At 40.7% G+C, this 16,035-nt stretch overlaps 1 protein-coding gene across 1 annotated transcript in view; it reads left to right on the top strand.

The window, feature by feature from the left end:
- Positions 1-15,146, top strand: part of col9a1a (collagen, type IX, alpha 1a) — a 35,735-nt gene extending 20,589 nt beyond the window's left edge. Inside the window, exons 24-32 of the mRNA XM_088342275.1 lie at positions 5,915-5,986; positions 6,085-6,120; positions 6,197-6,241; positions 6,340-6,372; positions 7,409-7,555; positions 12,721-12,775; positions 12,851-13,039; positions 13,181-13,258; positions 14,772-15,146. Of these exons, the coding sequence (XP_088198401.1) occupies positions 5,915-5,986; positions 6,085-6,120; positions 6,197-6,241; positions 6,340-6,372; positions 7,409-7,555; positions 12,721-12,775; positions 12,851-13,039; positions 13,181-13,258; positions 14,772-14,980 (864 nt within the window). The 3' untranslated portion in view covers positions 14,981-15,146. The remainder of the gene's footprint in view (positions 1-5,914; positions 5,987-6,084; positions 6,121-6,196; positions 6,242-6,339; positions 6,373-7,408; positions 7,556-12,720; positions 12,776-12,850; positions 13,040-13,180; positions 13,259-14,771) is intronic.
- The last annotated feature ends 889 nt before the right edge of the window (positions 15,147-16,035 follow it).

Below are 16,035 nucleotides of genomic sequence, written 5' to 3'. Positions count from 1 at the left end.
TATATGAACACACAAATAAATGATGCAGGTGGTTTGATTCTAACAAACTACGTTTTATTTACATGGCATGTTGACAAGAGAAAACTCACATTTCTACCTAACCAAAGAGAAACCGTGTGGAAAAAGGGGATAGGGAGAAAGTACTGATCAATAAACCCAGTTTTAAGGCAATCAACTTATTCAAATGATCAGGAATTATTTCACGGAGAGTCTGGTCACTTCCTAAGAATGGATGCATCCATGGGCCCTCCATGGTCTTGTGTGGCCATTTATGACAAAGGAAACGTCTTGTGACCAAATTGTGGGTCTTTCGAGGTGTTGGTAGAGTCTGTGGTTGGAAAAGGTTAGGGAAAGTGCACCTGTGGCTGTTCAGTCTCCAACAACAATTACAGTATGTAGCCAATTATTATATTCATAGTCATCTCTTGGCTTAATGTAATGATTGCAGCCTTAGCTCATTCTTGATGCTCGTGCAAGTATGTGCATTTCTTAGGCACACTTGGATAAACTCTTCTTTTTTCATCTTTTTGGGGGTTTGGATTGCACAAGCAGCTTGACAGAGGATGCGATGATGAGGGCGCCGGCGAGTAGAAAATTTCAACATGCCAAGTCAAGTCAAGTCAAGTCAAATTTATTTATATAGCCCTTAATCACAAAAATGTCTCAAAGGACTGCACAGGATTACAGTTACAAAATGACACAATTACCTGATCTTAAACTAGCAAACCAGCATGCGGGCAAGGAAAAACTCAAAAACCTCAGTGTGAGGAGAAAAGAGAAACCTTGAGAAAGGACCTCACATGTGGTAATCCCCCTTCCAGGATTGAACAGGGTGAATTACAATTAGCATTACTGTACACAGAATAGTAAACACTAGGTAAGATGTTGAAAATGTCCGGAAAGAGCATGACATCAACGACGACGCCAGCTGGTAAATGCAGGGGTTGACATGCTGCAGGTCAGACCCCGGTCCGCTGACCCATCCCAAATCATCCTTCTCCTTCGTATCAGCCAGGCAGGCCTCAGAAAAAGACAGGACAAAACAGAATACGAGGTGGGCATCAATCATATGCTTTGGAATAGAAGTGTGTCTTAAGCCTCAATTTAAAAACTTCCGTTGAGGTTGCAGATCTTATCTCCAGAGGCAGGGCATTCCACAACACCGGGGCCCGGATGGAGAACGCTCTCGAGCCCGCAGACTTCTTGGCTCTCGGAATCACAAGTAGACCGGCATTTTCCGAGCGCAGACTCCGTGCAGGAACATAGGGGGAAATCAAATCAGAGAGATAAGAGGGTGCAAGCCCATGCAAACATTTATATGTTAATAAGAGAACCTTAAAGTCACATCTTAAGTGGACTGGGAGCCAGTGCAAGTTGGCCAATACAGGTGTAATATGCTCAAACTTTTTAGTCTTAGTCAAAAGTCTAGCTGCCGCATTCTGAACCAGCTGCAAACTTTTAATGCTAGACATCGGGAGACCAGAAAGCAATACATTACAGTAATCAAGCCGAGAAGTAATAAACGCATGAATTAAAATCTCTGCATCTGATTGGGACAGCATTGAACGAATCTTCGCAATATTACGGAGGTGGTAGAAAGCTATTCTAGTAATATTTTTCACATGTAACTGAAACGACAGATTAGGATCAAATATAACACCTAGATTTTTGACCGAGTCACTATGGGTGATATTACATTTGTCTAGGTTCAGGGTAATGTTTGAAAACAAATGACGGCAGTGAGCTGGACCAATAATCAACATTTCAGTTTTTTCTGGGTTAAGGCGTAAAAAATTATTTGACATCCATCTTTGAATCTCAGTAAGGCAATCCTCCAGATTTCTAAAACTTAAATGTCCAGTTTTTTCCAGTGGCACATACAGTTGAGTGTCATCTGCATAGCAATGGAAACTAATATTATACTTGCGGATAATGTCACCAAGCGGGATCATATAAATACTAAAAAGAAGGGGGCCAAGTACAGAGCCTTGAGGAACACCACAAGGGACATTAGATTGTTTAGAGGTCATATTGCCATAGTTAACACATTGCATCCTGTCTGACAGGTAGGACCTAAACCACGAGAGTACAGTTCCTGAGATACCAATGCGTTCTAGACGAATCAATAATATGTTGTGGTCGACCGTATCAAAAGCAGCGCTGAGATCCAGCAGCAGTAACATTGATGAGGCACCAGAATCTATTGTTAAAAGGAGATCATTGGTTACTTTTGCAAGGGCTGTCTCAGTAGAATGATTTGCTCTAAATGCTGACTGGACAGTTTCAAAAAGGTTATTTTCTGACATGTAGTCATTTAGCTGCTGTGCAACGACCTTTTCAAGTAATTTCGCAAGAAATGGCAGATTTGACACTGGCCTATAATTACCTAGGCTTTCTGGGTCAAGGTTAGGTCGCTTAAGCGTGGGTTTAATGACGGCAGACTTGAAGGCTACAGGAACAATACCCGAGGATAGCGATATATTAATAATATTTAAAACTGATGGTCCTAAGATCTCAAACAGATCCTTTACCAGTGAAGCTGGAAACGGATCAAGCAGGCACGTAGTTTGTTTGGCCCTACTGACCATCTGTGTTAGATTATCAAGGGACAATTCATTGAAACTGGAGAATGTTTCTAAACAACCGCTGACACAGTCCATACCTAGCACCTCCACATCTTTGATATAGGAGGAGGAAACAGAGCGTTCTTTTAAAATTTCATTCCTGATTAGTTGAATCTTTTTATTAAAAAATTCCATAATGTCATTAGCAGAATGAGTGCAACCATTTGGGTTAAGTTGTTGTCTGGTAAGTTTCGCCACTGTGTCAAATAAAAATTTTGGATTATTCTTATGTTCAACAATAATCTTAGAGAAATACGAAGCTTTAGCTGAGGCAAGAGCTACTTTATATTTCAGCAAACTGTCACACCAGGCCAGTCGAAAAACCTCCAGCTTAGTAGTGCGCCATTTTCGTTCAATTTTTCTGCAACTTTGTTTGAGTAACCTAGTTTCTTCAGTAAACCAAGGTGTATTCTTCTTGGGTCGGAATTTATACTTTAGGGGCGCCACAGAATCAAAAACATTTACCAAAGCAGTATTGAAGTTGTTTGTAAGTGAGTCAACAGACCCAGTGTACGAAGGGAAGGCTGCAGTTACCGTAGGTAATAATTCTTTTAAGGCTAACACCGTTTTAGGGCGGATATTGCGACTGCTAAAGCCTATATTTTCCTTATCACAGTAAACATTAAACAACACCTCACATTTAACAAAATAGTGATCAGAGATGGCATTAGGATACGGTAACACTGTAACATTTGAGGCTACAACGCCACGGGTCAGGACAAGATCTAGAGTGTTCCCATCTTTATGAGTTGGCACATCAACTATTTGATTGAAACCAAATGTATCCATCAGTGACTTAAATGCAATTGCAAGTGAATTTGATGGGGAGTTTATGTGAACATTAAAATCACCAATAATTACAACATTATCCGCATACGTAACTAAGTCTGTTAACAAATCAGAAAATTCTTCCAAAAAATTTGAGTATGGTCCAGGTGGGCGATACACAACAACTACATAAATTGGTGTTGACATTAAGGACCTCATAACAAGTGCTTCAAACGTTTTAAAACTAGTAGGGGTATTAGAAGTAAATTTCAACCTATTTTCCGATATAAGAGCAACACCTCCACCTTTTTTGCATGGTCGTGCCAAGTGCGCACTCACAAAGGTAGGGGGAGAAGCCTCATTTAACACTACAAACTCATTTGGTTTCAACCAGGTCTCACAAAGGCCAATAAGGTTAAGATTGTGTTCATTAATAAGGTCATTAACAAGTAAAGCTTTGGAGGCTAGTGATCTAATATTAAGAAGGCCAAGCTTCAGCACTGTGGACTGAGCTGAAACCTTTCGCGAGTTTTGCACCTTAGTGGTAACCACCACTAAGGTGCCAAACATCACCTTTAGGCATAAATGGGGGATATGCTGTCTGGTTTGTGTAGCACATATGTTTCGCATTGTCCTGGGTAAACGAAGAAACACAAATCTACACTCAGATCCTCAATGGGTAGGTATGTTTACATGCAGGCAATAATCTGTTATAATTGGTCTATTGTCTGTATTCCAATTATGTAAAGCCATGTAAACACCACAGAAATCAGATTAAGGTTTTAGTCCAACTGAGAGTATTCCCATGGCAGTTTTTGGCTTAGTCTTTTATTTTCTGATAATCGGTGCATGTACATGTATACACATTAGGTCCAATTACTTCTATGCACACACAGTTTCCCTCATCTGGCATATTTTTATGCTACAAACCACGGTGGGAGTTGTAGTACAGAGACAAATGATACAAGCAATCTTCTTTTTATTCACTAAAGAAGCCTCATGTGTATTGGTTGATGTCTTTGGGTCATTTCTATTTTATTTTCTTCCCCCACGGTACAAATGCCAAATGTCTATTTATCTATATATTTTGGATGCCACATTTCTAGCTATCCAATTTAATGGGAATCTATGTTTGGAAAGCCACGTACAATCACATCTTGTAAAATCACGGGACGCAGCAATGGAGCTCACTTTTGGAGCACGGATGAAACAAGCAGGTACTTTGTTAAATTTGTTGAGTGACATGAATGAAATCATACTTTATTTAAAATTGAAAAGCCACATTTTAGTGTAAGAACTGCTCAGAGAATATGACTTATGATGCTAGTCTAAATATTCGCTACATGTAAACGTAGACAATGACCCTTGTCTTTGCCACAACCACCACTCTGCCTCTGGGCTTTTCCTTATCTTGTAGCGTCTCCTTTAGGAATTTATGTTCTACAACACGACATAAACACATATAATTGGTTTATTCCCTCCCAAAAATAATTTAGAGGGGGTGTGACTAGGTAAAAGCTAGGGCAATCCCAACTTAACTTCCTAAAAAGGGGGTTGTGTCTCATATGGGACTAATGGGATTGAGCCCAAGTCTCAATTTCTTCCCCCAAAAAACACAAATAGTATTTTTTAGATAATATTACCATTTGTTTAGTTACAATTGCTGATTGGGGGGTTGTGTCACTTACTCTTTCACCTTCCTCTATGCTTTGTGGATGAATTGGACATTCATCACCTCCTCATAAACCCACTTTGCTAGAATAAAGAGAAAAAAATGGAGGGTAAGGGGGAGTGTTGGGATTGAGCCCAAGTCTCAATTTCCTCACAAAAACACAAATAGTAATTTTCTGATATTACCATTTGTTTATTTACACTTCCTGCTCTTAATAGAACTCTTGTTTTTCATGACTAGACATATGAATATATCTGGGTGTATAGTGCCATTGTGGTCATGGTTACTGTGGTCTGGCAGACCTGGATGATCAAGTATCAAAGATAGGGAAAACACAGGAGTGGTGTCTTGCTCTTTTCTGTGTCTTGGTCAAATGGTAAATGGTCTGCATTTACTGTATAAAGCACTTTTCAAGTCACGGAAGAACTCCCAAAGTGCTTTACAATGTGCTTTACACTTACCCATTCAGACACACTCACAGACTGACAGCAGCATCAGCCATGCAAGGCAACTACCTAACTTATCGGGGTCATTAGAGATTCAGTGTCTCTAATGACACTCTGACAACATGGGGGAGCTGGGAATCGAACCTGCGACCTCTTGATCCCAAGACTTGCATTATACCTCCTGACAATTAAATCTTATCAAAAAATCTGTAGCTATTCATTTTTGTAGCATCATTCAGAAATTATTGTGTCTAAAAAAAACATTCAACAAGCAAACACTTGAGAGAAATAGAGAAAGAGTCCAGTGTTCCCCGAATACCTAAGCAATCAAATGGGGGGGTCAGTTTCCCGTGCGCCGAGCTCACAGTGGCACAGTGTTTAACTTATTTCATGTTTCATGAAAGGGAGGCAAAGGCGACATAGGCCTTCCCGGACTCCCCGGGCCTGCGGGCTATCGAGGACAGAAGGGCGACAGGGTAAGAAAACACAAAATGCACCAGAAAAATGTTTACGTCATGTACATGTTGCAAACATACTAGTTTTACTTTATTGTTTTTATTTCTACCTTGCCTAGGGTTCTGTGGGTCTGGATGGTCCAAAAGGAGACCAGGTGTGTTTTCCTTCATACTCCAAAGGTATCTTGCACATTTTTTTGCGGCATAACTAAGGTGTGGCGTCCACTCCAGGGACCGCCAGGGGCCGAGGGGACGTCGGGGTACCGAGGAGACATGGTGAGCTGAAATGGACTGCAGAGTCTTTGTCTGTCTTCGGACCCGGTCCACAAATTTCTTCTCTCGTCATCTTCCTCAGGTTGTGTCTTTTGTTACAGGGGGATCAAGGTGAACCTGGAGAGAAAGGAGCGGTAGGTGAACACAACAATAAACTTTTTTTGATGAAAAATTTTATTTTCAAAGAGACCCTGTGTATGGTTTGACCACTAGATGTCACTGTATTGTGTAGTGCAACCAAAAACAAGTGCTACAAAGCACGGGGAAGAATAAAAACCACGGCGACGGTAAATGACCAAACTGCACCATTTTTCTTTGATTCTTTTGCCCAGCCTTTCACAAGGTTTTTGGTCTTGAGGGTACCCATAGCAGCAAAATGTCGGACAATATTGTCAGCTCCCTCTTGCTGAGCCTTATGTTATGTAAAATAAATTCAAATTTCTTGACCAAGGAGTGTTAAAAAAATGCATTTCATGTATTTTTGCTTATTAAAATATTGTATTTTTTTAATGAAAGACGTTTTTTTTTACCACAAGAAGGAGCTATACCATACACACCGTCCCCTTAAAAATACTTATTCAAAACAAAAACTTGATTATCTGAAATGCTAATCATGTGAGAATAGACATCCATTTTTCAAGATTTTTTTTTGTATAAAACTAAAACATACTTTATTTGAAACATTCAGAAACAGCATTTTTACAATATAGCATTTTTAAGCATAATTTTTTAAAAATATTTTTCCCAATATGACATACCTGAGATGAAATAAAACATTTTTGATTACAAAATATTTTGTGTAAGACCCTCTCGCACACCCTTCTCAATGACGCTTTGTGCGATGGATAATACTACAGAATTATTTACTCCCAAAATACTATAAAAGAGCACTACAGTAATATTACTTTGTATTTCTTTTTTATTAATTTCGAACCAGTATGACAATTAAGGCAACATATATTCTAATTTTTTCATAGACGTAGTTTAAATATGTAGGGTAGACTCCTAAAGTAGGGTGAATAATAAAGCATAATACTGAAAAACAATGTTATTTTGAGTTAAAATCATTTTTCTTATTTGGCTCACCTGAGAACAGAAAGTCTGCATCCGGCCCCAGAGCCAAACTGAGTTAAACGTGCCTGTTTTTAATTTTGGGGGGCTGGTGTGCAGATTGGCCCGCCAGGTGAGTCAGGAAACAAAGGACCAGAAGGTGGACGAGGGCAACAAGGCAAGGAGGGCGAGCCGGGCCAAGCGGGCCCACGAGGCCTGCAGGGCGACATGGGAATGCCGGGGCTGCCCGGTTCTCAAGGACCCGCGGTGAGATAACGTTCTAAATTGCCCTTTTTTAACATATATCCTGCAAAACAACTCCTTTTTTAAACAGGCGTATTTTCTGCGCTTGCCCATTTGCTCAAATGCAGCATTCCTATGGATTTCAATTTGTCAACTTTTCTTAGCCATTTCATGGGCGGACATTTTGATACTAGCTGTCGGCTGTAAATGATATCACTGCTCGTCGCTCCGTTATCGACCAACCATTACTTACTTGTGAGCTGCGATTGATCAATACCCCACAGACAAATTTCCATAGACAGAGAGTAGCAAAATACTCAACCCTGAGATTGATAAAAACGGCTGATTATTTATTTGTTTTCATTCATTTTACACAAATGCAGTACACTATTGATCTATTGACGTTTTTATTTTCTTCATGCCCTTCAACCTCCACGGCTCCATGCCCTTACAAACTGTCGTATTTTCCCTTACAAATTACAAAAAAATCTTACGTCAATTTTTTTTTTTCAAACGTGTTTATTTATGTAGTTTAACATGTTATATTCTACATGTGTTTCGTTATATCATATATATTGTTAATTAACATTTTGTTGTGAGATCCTGAGTTGCTCGACATGAATGAGGTTTATTATTTAAAAAAGTGCAAAAATGTAGAAGGAAAAACATTTATGCAAATATAATTAAGTAGAATAATTTTCTACTTAAAGGGACAGTGTGTAAACACAAAAAGGAGTCATTTTGCATGCATTCCCCTTCGGGCGTTTTGAATTCAATCCCTCGAAACGCCTAAAAAAAAGCCAATTTTCTTATTCAAATTATGAGTCATTTTCTGCATTAAATTATTGTTGATAATATACTGATTAAAGGGATGACCACAAACCTGTCTGTTTTAATTTTCCCATTTTATACTTCCTTTTTTTCTTAACTTCTCTATACAACATAATAATTCATAATATAATGCATCAAAGCAAGTGAGCCGCTTGAGAGCCGGCTCTCTTTAATGAGTTGAGCCGAAAAAGCCGGCCCTCTAAAAAGAGACGGACTTACTTTCACCACATCAAACCGCTCGCTTCGTTTGCAACGAAAAAAGTGATACTGAGATAGAGGCTACCGCGGCGAACTCGTTTGACTTGAGTGATTTGCCGTTTCGTGATAGTCGGTGTATACCAGATGGTACCCATAATTGACAAATTTGCGTTTTTCCGAACAGATTTTCTCGTACGTCGTACACGCCTTAAAATGCATAATAAACATACTTTGTACGGCAAAAATGTACAGGTTGACAGGTATGTTTTCTTCTACTGATCATCTGATACAAGGCTATAATTATTTCAAAATCAACAGCTCTGATAAACATTGACAAAACAGAAAGAAGAAAAGGGCTGATGGGAAAAAAACAGAGCTTATCTTGGTCTTGTCCCCTTGACAATCTAAACACTTTCCACAAAAATCAAAACATGAATACTTTCCTTAGATTACAAGGGAGTGACAAAACATGTCAATGCCCCCTTTATTTATGATAATGTTACTTTAGATTACAAAGGCTGTTGTTTATTCTCAGAAAAAAGGGACTAAATCTAGCTATTTGCTAATGTGGTAAAGGTGAAATTACTTTTTTCAGGATGTTTTTCTAAGCCACACTTATATTTATTCATGTACATAGTTTCCTCTTTACTTTTGATGTACAATGTCCAGTGTTGAGCACGTTACTGAAAACAGTAATTAGTTACAGTTACTTCAGGTAAAATGTCAATCAGCGCGGAGCATCACCTCCCCCGCAAAAGCCCACCCACCCCAACAGGTTACTAACACCAAAGAGGAGCATGTCACTCTGAAAGTAATTATCCTAATTACAAAACACTGTTTATTCTCACACTTAAGCTGACCCCCTTAATCTGCTTTAAAATGGCCACATAATAGGATAAAAAGAGGAAAACGTGTACACCAACTTGTGGAAGCAGTTTAGATTTGCGTTTGCAAACGAACACCTGCATGAGACACTCCATATCCATTTTGTGGTGTGGATTCAAACCACTCAAAGATCTAATTTTTGGACTAAAAGAAAGATTGTAAAAAAAAAGTTCACTGTATGTTTAATTGTGATCGTACATCCTGTAGTGTCAGGACCAGAATGGCGACAGGACCCACTTGCGTGCGTTTCTCTTAATTTTATTGGGAAGAAGGGAAAGGATTGTACACACGATCCGGAGATCGCTGGTCGCGGGGAGCAGGTTGCTCAGATGCGGAAGGGGTTTTTCCGTGGCGAGCGATGGCTGTGTCGGGAGCGGAAAAAGGTCGGTAGCTGGGACAGGAGAGAAAAAAACGTGGTCGGGATCAGAAAATGGGTCAAAGCCTGGAAACAGACGGGGGCCAGAACAGGAGTGAGTCAGGGTCGAAAAGCTTGCCTAGGGTGAACTGGGTTTCGCAGACGGACTGACAACCGGTAACAGAAAGACGGGTGCATAAAAAGTGACAGGGAGCCAATCAGCGTCCGAGGCAGTTGGCGCCAAAGGAGCGGGCACAGGTACCTCGCATCAGTAATAATGACATGTGGTAATTAAAACAAAATATCATTTTCCTATTTGGGTACTGTCCAAGACTTGTTCTTAGTTTCTCCAGTTATGATGTATTGCAAACATTTTAACAATAAGAAAACCAAAATTCAGCACACTTTTACTGTAAATGATGTGCTCACCTTTACAGCATTGGCTTCCCGTAAGTTTCTCGTGCCTGTATAAGCATGCCCCCCTCCCCACGCGCGGCCTACCATTTACTACTGGTGACACACAGCCAAATCTGTACATATAAACTGATGTCACGAGTCCCAGATTACCCCAGTGCCACACATTATTGATTTAAAGTGGGCTAGGCCTCACCCACGGGGATTTATAAAATAAGGAGATTGTAAATTTTAGAGATTGTCTGTTGGAATGAGGCTCTGTAGACCACTTTGCTTGAATCCCTTCACGGATATGATTTGGGCAAAAGTAACTCACGCCATAAAGCACACCGGTATACAGGTACCACACAAAGGTTCTTGTCCCCATGACAACACACTGCACCAATACTGTACATTTTCTTTGGTTTTACACCATGTAGATAAATAGATAAAACAATAGAAATTGTGTTCAATAGTTTTCAAAGTACTGTAAATTACATTTCTCCCGCTTATATATGAGGGTATCACACTGACTACCTGATTTAAGAGTTTTGTTTTATAGTTGTAAAATTGGCTTGGATGTGAGTATATATGGCAGGGAGGATATCTATATGAGGAGAAATTCAGCGCCCAGCATACGGGTGGCCTGTATAACTGTATTCAGTTGTATTTTGTAGTTAAAAATAAACACCCTTCAGAAATTGGCTTACTTGGTCCAGTGATGTATGTGACAACATAGGTGAAGTAAAAATACTCATCAATCAGAGGATAATATGTGATGATATATACTTATACATGTGGCGCGACCCTAATGAGGATAAGCGGTACGGCTAATGAGATGAGATGAGATGAGATGAGATATACTTATACAGTAGTACAATGAAGTATTAATGCATAGGTAACAAGAGAGTTAAAATATTGTATCGATAATGTGTTACTATCGCTATACGGGAAGCCCTAACCCCCAGTGGGAGGTGGCTAGAGTCAAGAACACACTTCACCAAACATTCAATACCCTTTGCTCTTCCCAACCTGACACCGATCATTAAGCCCACAGCACGACAAGGGGTGAGTTGTTTTTTCATGCAACCCTTCATCAGCAGAAAGGCCCGAGAACATACACTGGTTTACCCCCTCTGCATCATATATCATTCATTCTTAACCATCCTTCGCCATTCACATCTATCCCTAGCACGTACTCTTGCATCGAATAGATTAACTGACCTGACAGGACGTTTCACCCGCTTCCTCTCATTCTATTTCCCACCTCTTCTGAACTACATACTCTTAATGTCCCTCATCCATTCTTTCCATCTCAGAACATTTTCATCAACCCTTTTAGCAAGCTCTCTCACCACACCAGTTCTTCTCTTTGCTTCCTCATTCCCTAATCTGTTGAACCGTGACAGCACGAGAAAAGGAATAACATTCTTTTTGTTAGGAATTAAAATATTAAATATGTACCGTTTGCCAAATTGTTAGAATTAGTTATCTGACTCCATTAACCAAACACAACCTGCATTCTCCTAACAATGCGCGCTCGTTTCTCGATGGGAAAAGATGGACAAGAGACCGGCATTTCCACACGGGGGCAGATTTAATTTCTTAAAGTACTGTACTTAGCTAAGTGAACTCCGTCAAATATATGGCCGAATTAGTGTCGCTCGAGTCTCCGTCAAGCCTCCTCTCTCGATCTTCCTGCTTTTCTCCTCTGCCCAAATTTTTTTCCGCAAGCTGGTGTGCCGGCACCTCCCATGGGCGTGCCAATGAAAACTCCCATGTGGGGTCCAAACACCTCGCCTCGATGTCTGAAATGGTCAAAACATCTCGAGCGTTTCTACGTCACCAGGGCCGTCTGCGTCGAGAAATGCTGATTATCTTATCAGCCCTTTGTCCCAAATCCCCGCTGTTCTTGTAAACATCTTTCTCCACTAGGTTGCATTGACCTCGCCCCACATCTCAGCCAGTGAATATATTTTCCATTTAAAATGTAATTTGTATTTGATCGTATAAAATAATTTATAGTAAAATGTATAAAATCCTTCACTTTGTAACGCCTTAGTCCAAACACTGACAATTTGTCTTATATATCGCCAATAATAGTAATAGATTGGGGGATTTCAATTCAAACAACCAAATCTACTCATGTTTACTTCGTATGAGTAATTCAAATACAATAATTTATCCACAATTTTTGCATATTATTTTCTTCCTTTCACTGGTTTACCCCTGCCGCATCATACGGCTGCCCAGCCCATCCTTAAGAACGCGTCCACTATCCCACTATCCTTTCCACGTCCTCTCACGTTTAATGACCCTATTTTTTCATTTTTATTTTTTTATTCATTTATTTTTGTTATTTATTTCTCTTTTATTTTCTTTGTTATTGTATGTGTGTGTTTTGCTGTCGGTCACCCCTCTTGAGGGATATGACCAAGGTAGATAAAAAGATAGATAGATATATAGATAGATAGATAGGTAGATATTTTCTTCCTGGAACGAATCATGTGTGCTTCTGTCCATGCAGGGCAAATCCCCGACAGACACGCACATCAAACAGGTCTGCATGAGAGTCATGCAAGGTTAGTGGCCGTAGTCTTGAATATTTTCATCAATAGCATTATCAATCCTCACGATCCGTTTTTACCGGCTCACAGAACATCTGGCCCAGTTGGCGGCAAGCCTTAGCAGACCCGAGTCGGGCGATTCGGGGTTGCCTGGACCTCCTGGGCTACCTGGACCCCCGGGACCCAGCGGGGAAAACGGTCTACCCGGTCACACCGGGTCCCGAGGACTTCCTGGTCTCAAGGGACCCCCTGGACTTCTGGGCCGCAAAGGACCTAAAGGTAAAACTCCTTGCCATTGTAGGAAACGGGTTATTTTTGAACTATGATTTAAAAGAAGTCGTCGTTTTATGTTATTATAGGAATTATAATAAAATATGTTTAATCTTTACAAACATCTCATTGTGAAATATCGGTCTTCAGGGGACCAAGGAGACAGAGGGGATAGAGGCCCCACCGCCCGTGGCCCCAAAGGCGATGCAGGTGCTCCTGGTCTTACAGGTAAAAATAACTTAATGGTCTTGAAAGTTGTTTTTTTTTCCTCGTTATTTTTATATAAAGTCACATACAAAATGGTGTCCTCCCTGTTTCAAATATTAACTCAAAATTAGGATCAGATGGTATAGTAAGCTTTTATGTGCATTTCTTTACACACACACACACACACACACACACACACACACACACACACACGCACACACGCACAAATTAGAGAACTAGCCAAATTAAAATGTAGCTCTGTCATAGGAAAATCATTTTGAGTTGCGAGACACATTGGGTTAAAAAACTTGGCAGAGGGGGAAACTTATTGATTTCTCATATGAAATGATTGAATACCTCAGCAATATCCGTGGGATAATATACTTATCCAATTTTTCTCGTATGCATTTATGAATAAATCCACTCGTACATGGTATATTTTATTTGATATTTGTTTAAACATAAAGTTTCATCCGAGTGGTTTTGAAACACTCAGAATTAAAGCAAATTATCATATTTTGTCTCTAGTCTAAACACTTAATTTGATAATATGCATCAAAAAGTCAGAATACACTTTTTGCATGAAAATCATTGAGTAATTTGATATATACAATAAATACATGTATAAAAAAGAAAGAACAGAAAATGCTTCATTTTTTAAGGGGTTAGGGCCTACATGAATGGATATTGTTTTTTTTACCCTATCGTCACTCTAATAACATAACTGCCTCAGTCATTTTTAGGACTTCAGAAAAAAAAACGTTTTTCAGGATGGACCCAAGTGGGGGAAATAGGAACTGGGGCAGGGGTGCTCAACATGAGGGATGGTATTTGATAACCTAAGGAGGTACAAAGTGACAAACAAAGTTTAACAAAACAACAAAATGTCCAAACAAAACCAAACATGGCACGATCCAAACCAGCAACAAAGACCATAAACTGGAAAAGGAGATGCGAGGAACAAAGTAGCAATCAAACAAGTGGGCACTAAACGACGAACAAAATGTCCTAACAAGAAGCCCGGAACAAAAACAAACCTGGCGTGGCGTTGGAAAATACAAAGACCCAAGTAACAAATGAAAGCAAGTGGGCGCAAACAATAAAATATCCAAACCAGAAACAAAATCCAAATCTGATGCAGCAATGACACTGGAAATGAAAATGACCTCACGACGTGTGCTGTCCTATTAGGGACTTGGGATCGTGCCCAGTTTCAAAACCGGTTAGCGCTCTCTGGTGGGAGTAGCCGTACCAGATCCTAACAACACGCGTATCCCATAAGAAAAAGTCAAGATGTTGAGTTAGGCAGAAATGCCTTTTGTTATCTGCAATATGATCGGTTGACCAACTTGCACATTTGTGCAGATAGTGCAGCTTTTATGGGAATTTGATTCAGGCAACAATCTCAATTTGGCCCCCAAAAACATATGCACTCGTTATTAGTGTAACAATATATTATCATTACATTTTTACCATTTGGCGAGACGGATGTACGCATCACTGTAAACCTCATTTAATGTGTTCCCCCCCATAGGACAACCAGGCCGGTCAGCGTATGGCAGCGACGGGCGCGACGGCTTACGTGGACCTCGTGGGGCTCCTGGAATTCCGGGGGTTCCTGGTCCCCCGGGGCCATCAGGATTAGCGGGTTACTGCGAGCCATCGCAGTGTTTCCTTCAAGCTGGTGCTTCGGCCATCGCGGGGGCCAAAGACTCTTCCGTCAAGGGCCCCAGTGAAATGTGAGCAGGTTAAGCGTTTTGCAACCTTCAGGCCAACCGCAATAAAACGCCAGAAGAAAATGTGGCCTTTTGTGGACGCTGTAAATGTGTCAATACATTGAATACTTGTCGTTGATCCCAAAATGTTTTACTGACTTTATTTATTTGAGCAAAATTCCCCAAGGAACGAAATAAAGGTCATTTTGATAAACAGTGACATATTCTATTCACCTACAAAGCAAATGATGGAAGAAGCAAATGGATTTACGACCAAAATGTATTGAAAGTTTTCTTTCCTAATCCATCCATCCATCCATTATTTGCACCGTTATCCTCAGTAGGGTCGCGGGGTTGCTGGAGCCTATCCCCGCTATCTTCGGGCAGTGGACAGGAGACACCCTGAACTGGTTGCCAGCCAGTCGCAGGGCACACAGAGACAGACAACCCATTTACACCTAGGGACAATTCAGACCGGCCAATTAACCTAACATGCATGTTTTTTGGAATGTGGGAGGAAACCCACGCAAGCACGGGGAGAACATGCAAACTCCACACAGGAGGTTCAATCTCATGACCTCAGAACTGTGTCGCACACGCGCCAACCACTGCACCGCCGTGCTGCCCTATTTTCCTTATGTATCATTATCTCATCTCATCTCATTAGCTGCACCGCTTATCCTCAGTAGGGTCGCAGGGGTGCTGGAGCCCATCCCAGCAATCATCGGGCAGTGGGCAGGGGACACCCTGAACTGGTTGCCAGCCAATCGCAGGGCACAAACGGCCCACAAACCGGGCTTTGTCCTCATACACCCCCTCCCCCGCCGGATTTCTTCTTCCGGTTCAGTCAATGAGCGCAGTCCCAAGTGCTTAAGAGGAGCCACTTTGCATTTCATGGCAATAAAGAGTCTGAAAAAAGTTGGTATAAAGGGAAGGAAAAGTGGAAAATGGTGACAACGATGGAGTTGAAGAATGATTGCGTACAACGAAAATAGTATTTCCCCCCCATGTTCCGGTCAGGAGCCTTGGCTCTGAAAATGCTGGTCTACTAGTGATCCCAATAGCCAAGAAGACAGCCGCAGG

Source organism: Urocampus carinirostris, chromosome 8, assembly GCF_059441175.1.
Source record: "Urocampus carinirostris isolate Australia breed hairy pipefish chromosome 8, RoL_Ucar_1.0, whole genome shotgun sequence".
Lineage (NCBI taxonomy): Eukaryota > Metazoa > Chordata > Actinopteri > Syngnathiformes > Syngnathidae > Urocampus > Urocampus carinirostris.
This window is presented reverse-complemented; position numbering and strand designations above follow the sequence as displayed.